Source organism: Grampus griseus, assembly GCF_964374135.1.
Source record: "Grampus griseus genome assembly, chromosome: 3".
Lineage (NCBI taxonomy): Eukaryota > Metazoa > Chordata > Mammalia > Artiodactyla > Delphinidae > Grampus > Grampus griseus.
The window spans coordinates 145,854,529-145,870,187 of record NC_139019.1 but is presented as its reverse complement, the minus strand read 5'-3'; the positions used below and the strand labels follow the sequence as shown (position 1 = coordinate 145,870,187).

Below are 15,659 nucleotides of genomic sequence, written 5' to 3'. Positions count from 1 at the left end.
CCACAGCCAACATCGTCCTCAATGGTGAAAAACTGAAACCGTTTCCACTAAGATCAGGAACAAGACAAGGTTGCCCACTCTCACCACTATTATTCAACACAGTTTTGGAAGTTTTAGCCACAGCAATCAGAGAAGAAAAGGAAATAAAAGGAATCTAAATCAGAAAAGAAGTAAAGCTGTCACTGTTTGCAGATGACATGATACTATACATAGAGAATCCTGAAGATGCTACCAGAAAACTACTAGAGCTAATCAATGAATTTGGAAAAGTAGCAGGATACAAAATTAATGCACAGAAATCTCTTGCATTCCTACACACTAATGATGAAAAATATGAAAGTGAAATTAAGAAAACACTCCCATTTACCACTGCAACAAAAAGAATAAAATATCTAGGAATAAACCTACCTAAGGAGACAAAAGACTTGTATGCAGAAAATTATAAGACACTGATGAAAGAAATTAAAGATGATACAAATAGATGGAGAGATATACCATGTTCTTGGACTGAAAGAATCAACACTGTGAAAATGACTCTACTACCCAAAGCAATCTACAGATTCAATGCAATCCCTATCAAACTACCACTGGGATTTTTCACAGAACTAGAACAAAAAATTTCACAATTTGTAATGGAAACACAAAAGACCCCGAATAGCCAAAGCAATCTTGAGAAAGAAAAATGGAGCTGGAGGAATCAGGCTCCCTGACTTCAGACTATACTACAAAGCTACAGTAATCAAGACAGTATGGTATTGGCACAAAAACAGAAATATACATCAATGGAATAGGATAGAAAGCCCAGAGATAAGCCCACGCACATACGGTCATCTTATCTTTGATAAAGGAGGCAGGAATGTACAGTGGAGAAAGGACAGCCTCTTCAATAAGTGATGCTGGGAAAACCGGACAGGTACATATAAAAGTATGAGATTAGAACACTCCCTAACACCATACACAAAACTAAGCTCAAAATGGATTAAAGAGCTAAATGTAAGGCCAGAAACTATCAAACTCTTAGAGGAAAACATAGGCAGAACACTCTATGACACAAATCACGGCAAGATCCTTTTTGACCCACCTAGTAGAGAAATGGAAATAAAAACAAAAATAAACAAATGGGACCTAATGAAAATTAAAAGCTTTTGCACAGCAAAGGAAACCATAAACAAGACGAAAAGACAACCCTCAGAATGGGAGAAAATATTTGCAAATGAAGCAACTGACAAAGGATTAATTTCCAAAATTTACAAGCATCTCATGCAGCTCAATAAAAACAAACAACCCAATCCAAAAATGGGCAGAAGACCTAAATAGACATTTCTCCAAAGACGATATACAGATTGCCAACAAAGACATGAAAGAATGCTCAACATCATTAATCATTAGAGAAATGCAAATCAAAACTACAATGAGATATCATCTCACACCAGTCAGAATGGCCATCATCAAAATATCTACAAACAATAAATGCTGGAGAGGGTGTGGAGAAAAGGGAACACTCTTGTACTGCTGGTGGGAATGTGAATTACTACAGCCACTATGGAGAACAGTATGGAGGTTCCTTAAAAAACTACAAATAGAACTACCATATGACCCAGCAATCCCACTACTGGGTATATACCCTGGGAAAACCATAATTCAAAACGAGTCATGTACCAAAATGTTCATTGCAGCTCTATTTACAATAGCCAGGAGATGGAAGCAACGTAAGTGTCCATCATCACATGAATGGATACAGAAGATGTGGCACATATATACAATAGAATATTACTCAGCCATAAAAAGAAACGAAATTGAGTTATTTGTAGTGAGGTGGATGGATCTCTAGTCTGTCATGCAGAGTGAAGTAAGTCAGAAAGAGAAAGACAAATACCGCATGCTAACATATATATATATGGAATCTAAGAAAAAAAAAAAGTCATGAAGAACCTAGGGGTAAGACAGGAATAAAGACACAGACCTACTAGAGAATGGACTTGAGGATATGGGGAGGGGGAAGCGTAAGCTGTGACAAAGTGAGAGAGTGGCATGGACATATATACACTACCAAACATAAAACAGATAGCTAGTGGGAAGCAGCCACATAGCACAGGGAGAGCAGCTCGGTGCTTTGTGACCACCTAGAGGGGTGGGATAGGGAGGGTGGGAGGGAGGGAGACGCAGGAGGAAGAGATATGGGAATATATATATATGTATAGCTGATTCACTTTGTTATAAAGCAGAAACTAACACACCATTGTAAAGCAATTATACTCCAATAAAGATGTAAAAAGAAAAAAATGAAATGTATATAGCCAGTTCCGTTCTCATAAGATATCCCACTTAAAATCTGAAAAGTGTATTTAATTCCCTATGTTCCTGAAAATCCTTTCATATTAAGGAAATATACAGAAATAAATTAATTCTCCTTCAGTAAAGAATGAAAAATAAAGAGGAAATTGAGAAATTGAAATATAATAATAAAATAAAGCCATGGTGAAGGCAAATAAACAAATGCAAAACCACGATGAGGTCTTCGGTAAATTTTTACTGGCTAAAACTGGGCTCTGAATTTGCAGTCAGATATAGCAAAGAGGGAAACGTGATTAGTTAAAAGATAGTTATAAATTAATAAACTCTACTCAAAGATCATTATCAGCTTTTCTTGATAGTGAATCCAGAGAGAAATATTCCCTGTGAATCTTATAAAGAACTAAAACTATCAAGCCAACAAAATACCCAGAAGGTTATTAAAATTAATGGATTATTAGAGGAACAGAATTGGGGGAAATAAACAAAAATACGTTGCAGTAAAATTATTAAATAAATTGATTAATGAAGCTACTTAAAATTCAACATAATACCATATTATTATATTATTTATATGGTCATATAAAATTTACTGACCTTCCTGAATTGCCATGTCCACAGTTATTCCAGAAGCTGAATGCAGAAGCTTTTGGTAATTCTGTGCATTTTGATCAAACAACTGTACAAGAAGAGTGCATGTCTTCTCATATTCACATCTGCTAACAGTGCACAACTGCTCCAACTGCTGAAACACAGTGGCGGTATCATCCAGTGGATCATCTAAATTATCTCTGCAAATATATAAGAAAAGGATTGCAGACGACGTTAGAATGAGATGTACTTTTATTCACCACAAATAAGCTTTATTTATGTTAAATAAAAATTCTATCATGGATAAAGAAATAAAAGACATAGACTGTAAGATAAGAAATAAAATGTCTATATTTGAAAATGTGAACCACAAGAGAGCTACTAACAGGTGAGTGTATTTCCAAGGTGCTAGCAATACAGATCAATATATAGAATTCATTACTATATACTAACATGAACAATTGGAAATTTAAGTTTAAAAAACAGTATCTCCAAAGGCACCAGAAAACATAAAACACTAATTAAATCTTAAATATATGTAAGATCTAAAGACTGAATAATACAAAACAGTGATGAAAGGAATCACAGAAGAGCTCTAAATAAAAGATAAACATGCTCATTGGCTAAAAGACTCAAAATTGCTGAGATGTCAATTCTTCCTCCAAATTAATCTACAAATTCAATGCAATTCTAGTCAAAATTCCAGCAGGACTTTTTTTTCTAGATACTGACAAGATGATTCTAACATTTACACAGAAAAGCAAAGGAAGTAAAAGAGCCAAAACAATTTTAAAAAGGGCAAACCAAGGTGAAAATTCACACTACCTGATTTCAAAGCTTATTATAAGGCTACAGTACTCAAGGCAGGGGCTACTGGCAGAAGGAGAAAAACAGAGACTAATGAGAACAGAGTCCAAAAATAGAACCATACATATGTGGTCAATTAATTTTTGAAAACAGAGTAAAGACAATTCAATGGAGAAAGGATAGTCTTTCACAAATGGTGTTGGGGATAACTGGTCTTCCCTATGCAAAAAGGAAAAAAGGAAAGAAAAATAACATTGAGTCTAAACCTCATATCATATACAAAAATTAACTCAAAATGGATTATGGACCTAAATTTAAATTATAAAACTTCTAGAAGAAAAAAATAAAGGATAAATTGGACTTCATTAAAATTTAAAACTCCTGCTCTTTGCAAGACTCTGTTAAGGAAATGAAGAGGCAAGCAATGGACTGGGAAAAAATATTTGCAAAACACATATGATAAAAAGACTTGTGACCAGAATATACAGACCTCTCTAATCGCAAGATAAGAAAATAAACGACCCAATAAAAAAAAGGGAACATATTTGACAGGCATTTTACCAAAGAGTATATACAAATGGTAAATAAGCACATAAAAAGATCCTCAACATTGTTAGTTATTAAGGGAATGCAATTTGAAACCATAATGAGGCACCACACTTATTAGAATGACTAAAATTTTTTAAAACTGACAATATCAAGTGCTGGTGAGGATGCAGAGCAACTGGATTTTTCATACACTGCTGGTGGGAATGTGAAATGATACAGCAACTTTGGAAAATAGTTTGGCAATTTCTTATAAAGTAAAATATACACTTACCAGGCAACCCAGAAATCTCACACCTAGGAATTTATCCAAGAGAAATAAAAACTTAAATTCATACAAAAATCTGTATAGGAACACTTACAGCTATTTTACTCATAAAGGCAAAAACAGAAAGAACCCAAACGTCCATCAATAGGTGAGTGGACTAATAACTGTGATATATCCATAAAATGGTATACTATTCACCAATAAAAAGTAAAGAACTACTGACACAAATTGGAAGAATCTCAAATGCATTATGCTAAGTGACAGAAGCCAGACTAAAGGGCTACATACTATATGATTTCATTTATGTAATAACATCCAAAAAAGACAAAAATCTGAGGGAACAAAACATCAATAATTGCCAGATGCTGAGGATGGGGAAAGGTCTGACTACAAAGGAACCTAAAAAAACTTTTTGGGGTGATGGAACTATTTTATATCTTGATTGTGCTGTTAAACACAACGGCATACACTTGTCAGAACTCATAGAACTGTATACTAAAAAAGGTGAATTTTACCATAGGTAAATTTTACCTCCATTTTTAAAAATTCCAAGATGCAGAAGATGAAAATACAACAAAAACATTTAGTTTTCAATACCTCACAACTATGGCAACAGATTCCAACCGAGAAGTGATAAAGGCCTTCGTGATTTCTGGTGCATAAGTGTCTAATAAGTGGGGTTCAGTTGATTTCACAAAAGGAACTGATGCTACCATCCTTTGCCAGAGAGTTAATAAATAATGAACACTGTTGGGAGCAAATTCCCAATGCTACAAAAAAATAAAGCAAACGTTATTTAAAATGACATTATGTCTTCCTAGAATAAGAAATGGAGAGGCAAAATTAGTAAACATACAGTTTAAAATAAACTTTTATTCTGATTATAACCAATGAACATTTAAAATAGCAAATTCTGTTAAATGTTTGTGAACTTCCTTCTAATCTTTCCAGGAATATTTTTTCACAGAGTTGATATCATGTGGAAAATATGGTTTTAAAACTTCCCCCCAAACTTACAAAAAGAATTTTTCCAAAAACTAATCTGTAAAACTTTATTTTATTTCTCCACATAGATTTTACTACAGCATCTCAATTTGGTCTTTAATTATTAGATATTTAGATGGCCTCTAAATTTTTATTATTATAAAATTTGTTACAAAGAAGTATTTTACCTAAAATCTTGCAATGAACATTTTTAGCAAAGTGCTCTAATAAATGTTTTTTAAAATCCCTACCAAATCTTACCAAGAAAGTGTTTTAAAACTATCTACAGTTTAACATCAACTATATATTTTTATTTACCTGTAGGCTAGTAATGGTAAAATTAGCAATCAATCTGATAACTTCAGGATACTCCTTCACCATAACTAATTCTCCCAGCTGGTAATTTGTCTTTAAACGAGCCAAAAATCGACAAAATTCATGATAATTACCTGGATTGGACAAACCCTAAATTATGAGACAAAAAGAAAGGCTTTTTAAAAAACTTAACAACAAAAAACCAAATGATTCCTACTGGACTTAATGTTGTCATAAATGATTAATAATAAGGAATCCAAACTAGAGGCTTTGGAGGAAGCTTTGACCATGATGACTAAATCATGTTTGGGAACCACTATATTACCCCAAAAAAACTTGCATGAGAGACAGAAAAGAGACAGAAAAGGGTGGAGAGAGAGGGAGAGAGAGTGTGTACCTTGTGACTTAAATAGAAGTCAATACAAAACCTGAAAAATATTTAAGATAGAAAATAAGAATGGGCTCTTGAAATCCTGGAAAAGAGCAATACCACTACTTACATTAAATGTGTACCCACAAATAACAGAAACATCTTTTAATTCAACAAATATTTATTGAGTACCTAGAGGCATTATGTCCTCAAGCAACTCCTTGTCTCTTAAGACATTCAAATAAACTGCTGCAATGTAGAGCAGAAAGTTTAACAAAAGTACTACAAGAAACAGAGGTAACTTCGTGGGGAGGACAGCTTAGAAGGAAAGACCAAGAAAGGTGCCCCCAGTGAGCTCCTCGAAGATAGGACATGTATGTTATTATCTTTATAGTTTGAGAACTCTGTACTATAGCTGGCATGAAACAGAATTCAAGTATCTTTCAGTATCTGTTTAATAGTGAAAGAGTTTGTAAAAAATTTCAACCCATGAAAAAATATAACATAGTTTCTAATTATTAAGGACTAATTTAAAAATATATTTTGTATTCATGGGTCTTTTAATACATATTTATAATTCTAAAAATATATATAATATTCAAATTAACTTTTAGAGCCATAAAACATCAACATGAGGATACTGGAAAATCAATTAAGAGAATTATCTGATATTAGCATATTATCTTCCACATATTGACTGATGATAGTGAGCTGAACAACTAAAAATTTTAAAGTATCGATATACTGGTAAAAATCCCATTTATCAGCAAAACACATAAATTTCACAGTTATGCCAACAGTGAAAAGATAAAACGAATGCACAACACATAAAATACCTCTTAATCTGCAAAAACAACTGTTCTTTATAGAGTAAGCATGTTTTCTTTATGTATAGATATTATATGTCCCCCCTAAGTTATTAATAACCAAGAGACTTAGATAAACCTCCTTAAATCATCATTTAACCTTTTAATATTTGTACTTTCATTACAGATATTTTAAACCAAAAGTGAAACAAATTTTATCTAGGCATCCAAAATCACTAATTTATAATGGCTGTGCAAGTCTCTGAAATGAACACTGCCACTGAAGATTTGCAGTTAACATAGAGAGTAGATTTAAAAATCTACAAATTTTTATTGTCCACAAGAGGGCAAAAAAGATATTCATAATTTAAAGCCACTTATTCCAATATTAACATCCAGATTTATACTGTCTTCTAGCTTAGAAGGTAGATATGATTGAATTAATCACTTCAGTAATTTAAGAAGTGCAAGGAAAGTACAATGGTAGAAAGCAGAAGCATAATAAGGTATACAACCTCTATTCATATTTACCTAAAAGAATGGGAAAAATAAAAAGAACAACACAGCAGTCAGTCAGGAAAACATTCACTTTTAAAAGCTGCCCATTTATACTACAAATGAGATCCAAGAAAGCAGAATATGATACTTATTTTCTTCCAGAATCGTAATAAAGTCATAAGTTTATTATGCACCTTTCAGCAGAAAAACTGTATTTAAATATGGTAAATATTAATTAAATTACTTCAAAAATACCTGAGGGTTTTCAAGTATCCTTTTTACTCCCTTGATTAAATTACCAAGGTACTTGGCACGTTCAGGACTGCTAAATAAGGACCTTCTTGTAGAAGCAAACTGAACTAAACATGAAAGTGCCTAAAAACAGGAACAACAAAATTCATTTCAACTTTAAAATTAATGTAAGGCCACATGTAAGGAACACTATTCTTTACATTTAAATTTTTTTAATTTTAATGATAAAATAGTGTTATAGATTCCAAAAACAATGAAAGCTAAACATCATCAATAATTACCACCACCCAAAACCCGTCAATCCCACCACTAGAGTTCCTATTTCTGTGTAAAATTCCTCTAATATTTTTGTATATATTAAATACACCAGAGTAGAGCCGGAACCTGCATACACTCAAAGGCTCCCAATTGCTTTTGATGCCTAATCTGTTTGTAAACCAACGAACCAGGTGTTTCACCAAAAAGAAAATATGGTTTTGCTGTAGAATACATTTGGGAACTACTGTACAATATGCACTGTGGTATCCTGCAAGTGGGAAAAAAATCCTTTAACTTTACTTAATCCAGCATGTCCCAAATTTATCTGGTGATAAAACATCTTGCCCACACCATTTATTAATACCTTGAGGAACAATTTGGAAAATGCTGCTGAAAAAGTTAGATACCCTATAAAAATTCCTGCAAAGTGTCTGTGGCCTAGTTATCTTTCTGAAGTTAATACTTTATCAGTCAATTTCACTTCTCGGGTTCTTAATTCTACTACTGGAACCCACTGAAGCCTATTTGTTCATTAACTGAGAGGCCCAAAACTGGCAACTTTCAGGCCAAACTGGCCCACATATGTAAACTTGCCCACTTTAAAAAAAAAAAAAAAAAAAGAATTATTTGTCAATATATAAATATTCCAGTTAGGAGATTTCACACAAAATGTCTGGCTCTCTTGGCAAGGGTGAGAATAGGGACAAAAATCAGAGGATAGCCTTTTTAGGTGTTACTCAGTTTGCCACAGTCCTTAATGTTAAAAACAAAAACCAAGCAAACAACCCAAAAAACAAAACTCCCTTCTGATGTGTAGAAGGTTCAGGAACCACTAGCGTAATAAAAATATCCAGGGGTTTGGGGCCAAAACCACCTGGGTTTGAATCTCAACTCCAAAATTTAGTTCACTGCCCTGAAGGAAGTCACTTAGGCCATTCTGGATCTGTTTCCTTGTCTACATAGTGAAGGTAACAATACTTACCTTGCAGGGCCACTGTGAGGATGAAGTGAGATAAGCATCATAGGATAGGGCATGCCCAATAAATGTCAGTTACATTCTCTTAAAGCAGTTGCTTTCCAATCTACTTTTAAGCACGAGTAGCTTGTTTGTTTTATCCCAAAACATAACTGTACATGAAACCATGGTTTTTAAACAACTAAAAACAAGACTATTCTGGTTAAAAGACAGAAGGCTGAAGTTCTGTGGCACCACCTGGAAACATGAGTGTCCTGTGAAACCCAGTTTAAAAACCACCCCCTTAAAACCCTCGATTTGAGCAAACATGTTTTCTAAGAAAGGGAGGGAGTATTTTTGTGAACCTATTCCTCCCTTCTAGGTGATAACATATCTAAACAAACATACTGCTGATATGTACTTTAAATATGGAACATCTTTTTTCAGGAAATGACAATATAAGAATTCCCCAACTTCACTTCTACAAGCTTAGATATTAAGCTAACAACTTTCTTTTTTTTTTCAATCTTGCCTGGTCTCTGTTTTAGATTCCACAAAGATGGGATACAGAGTCTCAAAGTTCCATACTATAACCAAAGAGTTTCAAGAATCTTTTAGCACACAACAGAATCTGATTCAAAAAATAAATGAACAGCTGGAGTGATGAGCACAAAATCAAGTGAGCAGATCCCCTCTGTTTCTCACTTGGAGATATCTGATGGGGGCCACATGGCAAGCCTGACATGGAGCCAAGCAAAGTGGAGAAAGAGTTAGAGAGGTTAAGAAAAGGGAAGGTAACAGGTGGGGTGGCAAACTACTGGACTGAGGCCCAGAAGAAGAGCTGGGGTGGGGGGCACTGAGTAGGAAAAAAGATACTTAGAGGTTGATAGGTTGTCTTGGCTACGGGCAGGAATGAAATCACCAGTTATGGGTTTTGGGCTCACCAGTGAAATGACAGGAACTATGGACTATAAATAGAAACTGACAAATAGCTTACGTAATATAAATCCCAGATGATGTAAGAATCTCTTATGAGAGGTAAACCTAATCAAGAATATAAATAAATATGTACCACCCTTAGATAAATATCACAGGTACTTTTTAATGAAATAATGAATGAGTTTTACTTACTAACTGAGATAGGAGTGGTGGAAGTGAATGATACAAATTAAAGAAAAGATCCAATGTTTCTGGTTCCAGGAAAACTGGAAAAAAAAAAAAATTCTAACACCATTACTTTCAATTCAGTGATCTTCACATAGTAAGACATTATCATACAAACCAAGAACTCCAAGACCTCTGCATGTGGCCAATCTTTCCTTGCAGTTAGGCTTAATTCCTTTTTAATTCCTAGCTATTTTCCTTTGAAATATGAAATAATACAAAGATAAAAATTAATTAGCTAAGATGTTCCTTATTTCCATGTAGCACCTACAGTTCCTATCGAGAGAACCTTCTATTTTCATTTATATTAAGGTAATAAAAACATTTAAAAATTCAAATAGTATAAAAAAGTAAATAGTACTAAAAAGTAAATAGTAAAAAACAGCTGTACCCTACTCCATTCCAACTGCCTTTCAACTCTTAGCTATATTTAAATACATGTTTCCAAATTACGTGCTGTATTACATGTCTTTGACTACTTTATTTTAGGTCTCAAATGACCTTGTTACGGTACACTCTCCCCTCTACTCCCACCACTCTTTCTACAATCCATCCTCTCTCAAAAATCCATCCACTGTTATAACAATTAGGAATTAAATCAATTCTAAGTGTTTACTTTATTATGACTAGGTAAATAATGTTAACAGCTAAGCCAAGTATACTATGATTATATCACATTTCCTACACTCCCTGGATTTAATCACAGCATCTTTTCTGTGCTTAGTTGTGTAGATCGATATCTGTCATTAATTCTTTCCAAATGTTCTGACAGATTTGCAAAATGTTCTTCATGCCATTTTCCACCTGGTCAATAGCATCAAATAACCTATCACTTCCATTTTCCCACCCCTTCCTCCTGGAGCCTTCTTCAACTTAGACTGGCTGTTCCAAAATGTGTTACATAATTATCTCCTTTTTATGTCTGCTGATTGTCATCTTGTGTTAAAGCTTTCTTGAACTCCATATCCTCCATTTTCTTGCTTGTATATCAAGTAGCTTCATAACAGCAAGTACATAAGGGCTAAATTTCAGAACGATTTACACGTCTGAAAATATCTTTATTCTCTTATGCTTGGTAATCTCAGTCTAGTTTGAAAATTATTTTCACTCAGAAGTCTGAGGATATTACTCCATTGTCCTCTAGCTTCCAGTACTACTGTTGAGAAATCTAATACCATTCTTTTTTTTTTTTTTTTTGCGGTACGCAGCCTCTCACTGTTGTGGCCTCTCCCGTTGCAGAGCGCAGGCTCCAGACACGCAGGCTCAGCGGCCATGGCTCACGGGACCAGCCGCTCCGCGGCATGTGGGATCTTCCCGGATCGGGGCACGAACCCGTGTCCCCTGCATCGGCAGGCGGACTCTCAACCACCGCGCCACCAGGGAAGCCCTCTAATACCATTCTTGATCCCAATCCTTTGTAGGTGACTTTCTTTCCGGTAGATTTTAGGTTCTCTTTGTCCTTGTTATTCTGAAATGTCATGATTACGAAGCTTAGTGTATTTTTTTTCATTCATTATGTTGGGTACTTATGGGATCTTTCAATGTGAAAATTTATGTATCTCATTGCTGAGAATTTTTTTTTGGTATTGTTTGCAAATTGCCTTCTGTTTTTTCCTGTCCTTTCTTGAACTCCTAATAGTCAGATGTCAAGCTTCCTAGTTTCACGCTTTAATATTCTTGCATTTTTTCTATCAAATCTCTTCTTGCTTTTTTTGTTCTACTTTCTGGGATATTTCCTTAGCTTTATCTTCCAATTCTTTTACTGAATGTTTTATTTGGGCAACTTGTATATCTGGAACACTGTCTTAACTTCCGTTTTTGAAACAATATCCTATTCATGTTTCAGGAATGCATTACCTTTTCTTATCTCTCTGAGGATAGTAATTAAAACTTTTTGAAATTTACTTCGACTCTTCACTTTGTCTCTGTTTCTACTAACTCTCCCTTTTTAAAAAAAGATTTCTTGAGATAATTAGATTTATATGCAGTTGCAAGAAATAATACAGAGAGATCCATGTATTGTTTACCCCATTTCCCCAAATGGTAAGTTCTTACAAAACTAAAGCACAATATCACAATCAAGAAGGCACACTGATAAAATCCAATCCACCAATCTTATTTGGCTTTCCCAGTTTTACATGTACTCGTGTGTGTGTGTGTGTGTGTATGTGTATTTAGTCTGTGCAATTTTTACTACATGTGCTGGTTCATGCATTCATCACTACTATCAAGATACAAAGTCCCTTTTAATTGTTTCTTTTAGTCTCTGACTTCCATATTAGAAGTTTTCACCAAATGTATGGTGTTTCTCTACTATATCTGATACCCCTGAATGAGAAACCTCTCCAGTTTAATTTCTCAAGAGAAAAAAGCTCTGGTCTTGGGAATCTAGAGGGAAGTACACATAGGGAAGGAAGGGAAAAGGGCAGTCACAGAGCTGCACAGAGGTGGTAGAGAAGATCCCGAGGGTGTTTGTGCAGAACATAGACTTTTTACCAAGTCCTTTCAGCCCAATTCCCTACCTCTGACTTCAATAGGAAAGCCCTATTGCCATCATCTTTCTGGGATGTGTGAGAGCAAGTGAGTTTGCTCTTTATTGGTGTCCTTCTCTGTAACAAAGTAAATTGCAATTCTGCTCTGCTAAGTTAGCTACTCTAATTCATTCTCTTTATAACTTTGAAAAATATGTTGATATCTCCTGCCAAGTGTTATATCCTCTCCTACTGTTTATCTGAAAATTTCAAAACAGAGCTCTTCATTTCCCCACCTAAACTTGTCATCCTCCAACTCTAGAGTTGTCTTTTCTTTTTTCCAAAATCAAAATACAGAGGTTACTATGATATGAACTGAGGAAAACAGATTTCAACATTGGGTATCAGCAGCTACCTTAGGTTACAAATTTTTTTGAACTTTTTGATTGCCAAGTAAAAAACAGAGATAATTGCACATAAAGCAACTATACTGCTAATCCTGTGTATTTTATGTTGACCATTCCTTACACTAAACTTTTTTCTTACTTGTTCTCCAAGTTGTTGGAATCTGTACTGTGCAAAGATCATCTGCAGATTCATCTGCTGAACTGCCAATGAAGTCAAAGTTAAGGCAGTTGAGGACCAGTTTCAAGACTTGCATTACTAGGTTTTGTTGACCTTGATCCTGAAGGTTTAAAGGCTTGGCCAACACCTGAAAGAGGTTCAGAGTCAAATGAAACATTATGACGTATGTCAATTAAAAGAATTTTAGTCAACTAACTTAAATAATTCTTCAGTTCCAAATTAAAATTAGTTAAAAAAAAAAAGAATTTTCATAGTTATGTTGTATATATCAGAAAAAAACTGTAATATCACTATCAACAAAAATCTACAATAGATTAAATTTTCAAATTTAATCTTGTAAAATGGGGTTAAAACCTTTCATATTTAACTGCATACTGGAGATCACCTTCTAAAGTTGTAGGAAGTAACTTTAGGACAAATACTTTACACAGCACAAATGTATAAATGTACAGGATTTGTTAGCTCAAAGAAGCAATTGGAACAAGCTGAAAATACAATATTCTTCAAGAAAAAGTAGGGGAGCTTCATGCATAAACGATACACATTCAGCTAACAAAGGTTCTCAGAGCTGTTTGAATGTGGGAGGACACTCACAAGCTCCTGGAGAACAATCCCGACCCCCTCAAAATGTTCATTCTGACACAACCAGAACAGATTATATCTCCTAGAGATACAATGTGAAATATGTGTGGAGGAAATGATAAGAAGCTTGGGATTCTGCTTCATGAAAAACACAGAAAGAAATAAAGTGGTTAGTTAGTTCATAGAGATGAAACAAGATTGGTCACGAGTTGTTAATGCTTATCTGGTTGCTGGGTCTAAGGGAGTTTATTATACTATTCGATCTTCTTGTATATATGTTAAAATTTTTCATACTAAAAGAAAAATTTTTAAATAGAGGAACTTTCAGTCTGGCCTAGTGTGGCAGTTACCATGTTACTATATCACAGAATTTAAATAAGTAGAAACTAGTGATTAGTGGAACATACTTTGGGAAATGCTCTACTACACCAATTAACAAGCTTGAGTAGAATGAGGGAGTCCCTATATTACAAGAGAACACAATATAATTATGACTCATACTATGAACATACTAATGTTCAATAGGGCACTAAGTAGCAAACGGAAAAATATTATTTCCTAAAGAAATTATTAAAGTCAACTATCTTGGCTCAACTCTGAAAAAATATTGAGAAATGATGAATTAGGAAAACTTGCCGTCATTTCATTGTTCATCTGCACCCCATTAAAATATGGGCAGGGCAATACAGAAACTAAGTCTCAAATAGCTTCTGTAATAAGTAATCTACGGTAGGAAGATAATGAAACTACTGTCTAAAGACAAGTTACTAAATTCCCTTTGGATCTTACTTTATTATATCCCGACTAAATAAAAGTGAATTTTTTGGAACCGCTTATAGATTTGTGCAAATTAATTTGTACTTAAATTAAACGGGCACAGGGGAATTCATCTGAAATTCTTCTGAAACAGGATGCTGAATTATTAAGTAACTTACCTCTTTTAGAAGAGAGCATGCTAGCACTAAAATGTCTTTAAGAGAAGTGTCACGAAATGAGGTAGCTATTTTCCTGTGTTTTGCTGAAGGTCTAGAATAATCAACCTAAAAAGTTCAAGATGAATTTATTTAACCAGACTTGCCAAACAGCAAAGCAAAAATTTACTATGTAAGAAAAGGAATGAAAATAATGATTAAAGAATCATAAAGTATAGAGCTAAAAGAGCTTTTAAAAATCTACTAGTATAAGTGATTTGTTTAAGGTTACTCAAAGAGCTAATAATGGCAGAGCCACGACTAGAACCCAAGTTTCTGTATTGTTTTAATTCAGTGCTCTCTCTACAAACTATACTGATGCCAAAATTGAAAAGCAGATTTGATCATACTTTCAGAGGCAATATAAACACAGATTAGAAAATAAAATAATTAGAAAACAACTCCTGAGTCATGTATCATATTTCACATTAGGCAAGTAACAGCTTCCCTGTTCCTCAGGCTCCACCTATAAAATGGGAAATCTCTGAGATAATCCTCAAATTCTAACATTCTGTGAATCAGCAAACTGAATCAGTTACAGAAGATTCTTCTATATGAAAGTGATATTTCTATATATATCAGATATGTCACTGATTCATGTATTTTGATATTCTAAAAAAAAAAACCAAGGCAGAAATTATAAATAATCATAAATTTGATTTACTACATCACAGTATATTCCCCCTGAATATTTTATTAGTTAATAAAAAATATTTTTTAAGAATAAGTTTACTAAGACTAGTTCTTGAGCCTCTAAAATATAATATGGCAAAAACTATACTATTAGTACCATTAATATTTCCATTTATCACTAGGAAACAGCAAACAAAGCTGAAATCTGATACCCAAACAATTATTAATACCACAGGCTACAGTGGCTATAGCATTCCTTTTGGTATCTGAAAGATGAAAATAAACCATTTTCCTTCCTGATATTTATAGAT

At 34.0% G+C, this 15,659-nt stretch overlaps 1 protein-coding gene across 1 annotated transcript in view; it reads right to left on the bottom strand.

Moving 5' to 3' along the window:
- The window catches only part of RANBP17 (RAN binding protein 17), a 316,096-nt gene that overhangs the window by 270,252 nt on the left and 30,185 nt on the right, over nucleotides 1-15,659 (bottom strand). Inside the window, exons 6-12 of the mRNA XM_082650901.1 lie at nucleotides 14,680-14,784; nucleotides 13,124-13,289; nucleotides 10,074-10,147; nucleotides 7,733-7,852; nucleotides 5,807-5,953; nucleotides 5,102-5,274; nucleotides 2,890-3,083 (exon numbers count right to left, since the gene is read on the bottom strand). Of these exons, the coding sequence (XP_082507027.1) occupies nucleotides 2,890-3,083; nucleotides 5,102-5,274; nucleotides 5,807-5,953; nucleotides 7,733-7,852; nucleotides 10,074-10,147; nucleotides 13,124-13,289; nucleotides 14,680-14,784 (979 nt within the window). The remainder of the gene's footprint in view (nucleotides 1-2,889; nucleotides 3,084-5,101; nucleotides 5,275-5,806; nucleotides 5,954-7,732; nucleotides 7,853-10,073; nucleotides 10,148-13,123; nucleotides 13,290-14,679; nucleotides 14,785-15,659) is intronic.